The sequence below is a fragment of the Melopsittacus undulatus genome, unplaced genomic scaffold (genome assembly GCF_012275295.1).
Source record: "Melopsittacus undulatus isolate bMelUnd1 unplaced genomic scaffold, bMelUnd1.mat.Z mat_scaffold_1084_arrow_ctg1, whole genome shotgun sequence".
Lineage (NCBI taxonomy): Eukaryota > Metazoa > Chordata > Aves > Psittaciformes > Psittaculidae > Melopsittacus > Melopsittacus undulatus.
In genome coordinates, this window is record NW_022994010.1 from 1 (window position 1) to 3309 (window position 3309).

Below are 3309 nucleotides of genomic sequence, written 5' to 3' on the forward strand. Positions count from 1 at the left end.
CCACGCTGACCGAACTGTGGGAAGGACCTGTGGGCACCATGGGCAGCCTGATGTGGGGCGCGCCCATGCCGGGCAGCCCCTCCATGGGCGTGGCTCCAACCAGTTCTTCTCGCCCTACCAGACCAAACCCGCTGGACATCAAACCCGCTGCGCAAGCTGCTCGAAACGGGTCGTGGATTCGAGGCGCTGACGCATCCGCCCATGGAAGGCGTGGTGCCCAAGGTCTTTGTCTGCGCCACCAATGTGCGCACGGGCCGGGGCTGCATTCTTTTCGGGCAGAAAACTCAGTGCCGACGCGGGGTTCATGGCCTCGGCCTGCCTGCCCCAGCTGTTCAAGGCCGTGGAAATCGACGGCGAGGCCCTACTGGGATGGCGGTTTTTCGGGAAACCGGCGCCTGTACCCGCTGATCTACGGCACGGCGTCCAGCGACATTCTGCTGGTGACAGATCAACCCCATCGAGCACACCGATCTGCCCAACACGGCGGCCGACATCATGGACCGCATGAACGAGGTCACCTTCAACGCGGCCTGCTGGCCCGAGCTGCGCGCCATCGAGTTCGTCAAGCGCCTGCTCGAGCAGGGCAAGCTGGACCCGACACGCTACAAAAAGGTGCTGCTGCACCGCGTGGACGGCGGCTCCGTGCTCAAGGGGCTATGGCGCCTCGACCAAGACGCGCTCCGGAAAATGCGCTTCGTGCGCGAGCTGTTCGAGCTCGGACGCGAGCAGGGCCAGCAGTGGCTCCAGCAGCACCGCAGCGACATCGGCGTGCGCCAGACGCTGCGCATTCAACGACAATCCGGCCTGATTTCCAACCTACCGCCAGCTTCCCAGGATTCCTGTAGCGCCATGCACGACCACGACCCGAACTGCCTGTTTTGCCGCATCACCAAAGGCGAGATCCCTTCCCGCAAGGTCTATGAGGACGAAGACGTCTTCGCATTCCACGACATCCATCCCGGCGCGCCCATCCACTTCCTGATGGTGCCCAAGAAGCACATCCCTCCATGGCCCAGGTCCAGGCCGAGGACGCCCCGCTGCTGGGGCCGCCTGATGGCGCTGGCGCCCCGCTGGCCGCCGAGCAAGGCTGCAAACCCGTATCCCGACGGCGGCTTTCGCCTGGTGGTCAACACGGGCACCGAAGGCGGCACAGGATCCACCACCTGCACATCCACGTCATGGGCGGCCCCCGCCCCTGGCTCAAGGGCTGGAAACTCAGGGCTGAAAAACGCCGCAGCGGCACGCTGCCTGCGGCAGGACGGCCGCCGCCCGGCACAAGGTGGCCCGTTCTTGCTTGAGGCACCCCCTGTTTTCTTGGGTCGGCCAAAAACGGCTTTTGTGGGGCCTTGCGAACTGCGCCATGGCCCGGCGTCTAAAATGACCTGCAATTCTTAGGAGAGATCTCATGGGCTCGTTTTCCATCTGGCATTGGTGATCGTCCTGGCCATCGTGGTTCTGGTGTTGGCACAAGAAGGAAGAACATCGGTTCCGACATCGGCGGCGCCGTCAAGGGCTTCAAGGACGGCGTGAAGGACGGTTCGACCTCCACCGACACTCCCGCAGCCGCTCCCGCCAGGTCGCCGGCCAGACGGCTGCCGACAAGACCACCATCGACGTCGAAGCCAAGCAAAAGGGCTGATGGCCCCAGCACGCCAAGCTTCCATGTTGATATGGCCTTTCAAGATGGCGTCCATCGGTGCCGTGGCCCTCGTGGTCATCGGTCCCGAGAAGCTGCCCGCGCGTGGCGCGTACCGTCGGCACCCTGCTGGGCAAGGCCCAGCGCTATGTCTCGCATGTGAAGGCCGAGGTCAATCGTTCGATGGAACTCGACGAGTTGCGCAAGATGAAGGACACCGTGGAGGGGCGCGGCGCGAGACGTCGAGCAATCCACCACACTTCGGCTGCCAACTTCGAGAAGGACTGGAAACGAGTCCACGGCATCGCTCAACGGCACGTCTTCCTCGTACGACTCCTCTTCCTACGGCTCCGACAGCGATACGTACAGCGCCGTGGCGCCGGCCTACGCCACCCGGCAAAAACTGGCGCCTCAAGCGTGCCGCCGTGCCCCAGTGGTACAAGGCCCGCGCCCGGTGTGCGCACCAAGCGCAGTCGGCGCGGCGCGCGTGTGGCGCGCTTTCGCCCCCAGAAGTCCCGCTGAAGATGCCGGCGCGCCGCGGGCCACGAGGCAACCAGCCCAGCCTCCGCCACCGGGCACCCGCATGCCGAATCCTGCCCGATCCGTCGGGCTTTCTGCTTTTCACCAGGTCCGTGGATGCCCTTGCGCCGCCGCGGTTTCGCACCATGTCCGACATTCCACTAAAGACGACGAGCTGGAAGGCCACCGAGCAGCCTTTCGTCCAGCACCTGATGGAGCTGCGCGACCGGCATGCTCTATTGCATCTACGGCAATCGGTCTGGCGATCGCCGTGCTGGGCCGTGTGGCCCGGCCCAACGGGGCTGATCGACTTCATCGCCCACCCGATCAAGGCCCACATGCCGCCCCCGATGCCAAGCTCATCGCGGTGGGCGTGGTTCACGCCATTCTTGTTAACGCTCAAGGTGCTGATGATGGTGGGCGTGCTGGCCGTGCTGCCCTGGATCATGTACCAGATGTGGGCCTTCGTGGCGCCCGGCCTGTTACAGCATGAAAAAGCGCTTTGCGCTGCCGCTTGATCATCTTCGGCAGCCTGCTGGCCTATATCGGCATCGCCTTCGTGCAGTTCTTCGTGCTCGACAAGATGTTCGCCTTCATCAGGGCTTCACCCCGGACAGCGTGGCGGCCACGCCGAGGAATCGCCTCGTATGTGGAGGCCATCCTGTCGCTGTACCTGGCTTTGGCCTGGCTTCCAGGTGCCATCGTGGTCATGCTGCTGGTGCGCTTCGGCCTGGTGGACATTGCCAAGCCTCAAGTCCTTCCGTGGCTACTTCATTGTGGTGGCCTTCATCATCGCCGCCGTGGTCACCGCCGCCCGACGTGATTCTCCCAGCTGGCCCTGGCCGTGGCCCATGTGCATTCTTTACGAGATCGGCATCCTGGGCGCCGGCGGTTCAGCCGCGTCTCCAAGGCACGGAAGAAGAAGCCGAGCCCGGCACCGCAGTGGACAAGCCGGCAGAGGATAAACCCTCCCCCTGAGTCGCTTCGCGCCTCCCCCAGAGGGGGATGACACCCTCGGTGCGGGGCGGCGCGGGCGGCCCAGTCCCTTCCTCGGTGTCCCTCGCTTTAGGGCGCGCCAGTTTCAAGGGCCTACGCTTGAAACACGAGGAACTGTAATAAAAAGCCTTGGTTCATCACCAAGGCTTTTTCTTTGT

The 3309-nt window shown here is 64.2% G+C and overlaps 1 protein-coding gene across 1 annotated transcript; it reads left to right on the forward strand.

Moving 5' to 3' along the window:
• The first annotated feature begins 1819 nt into the window (after positions 1 to 1819).
• LOC117438320 (sec-independent protein translocase protein TatB-like) lies at positions 1820 to 2158 on the forward strand. The gene has a single exon (XM_034073867.1). The coding sequence runs from the start codon at positions 1820 to 1822 to the stop codon at positions 2156 to 2158; it is 339 nt and encodes a 112-aa protein (XP_033929758.1).
• Positions 2159 to 3309: the final 1151 nt, after the last annotated feature.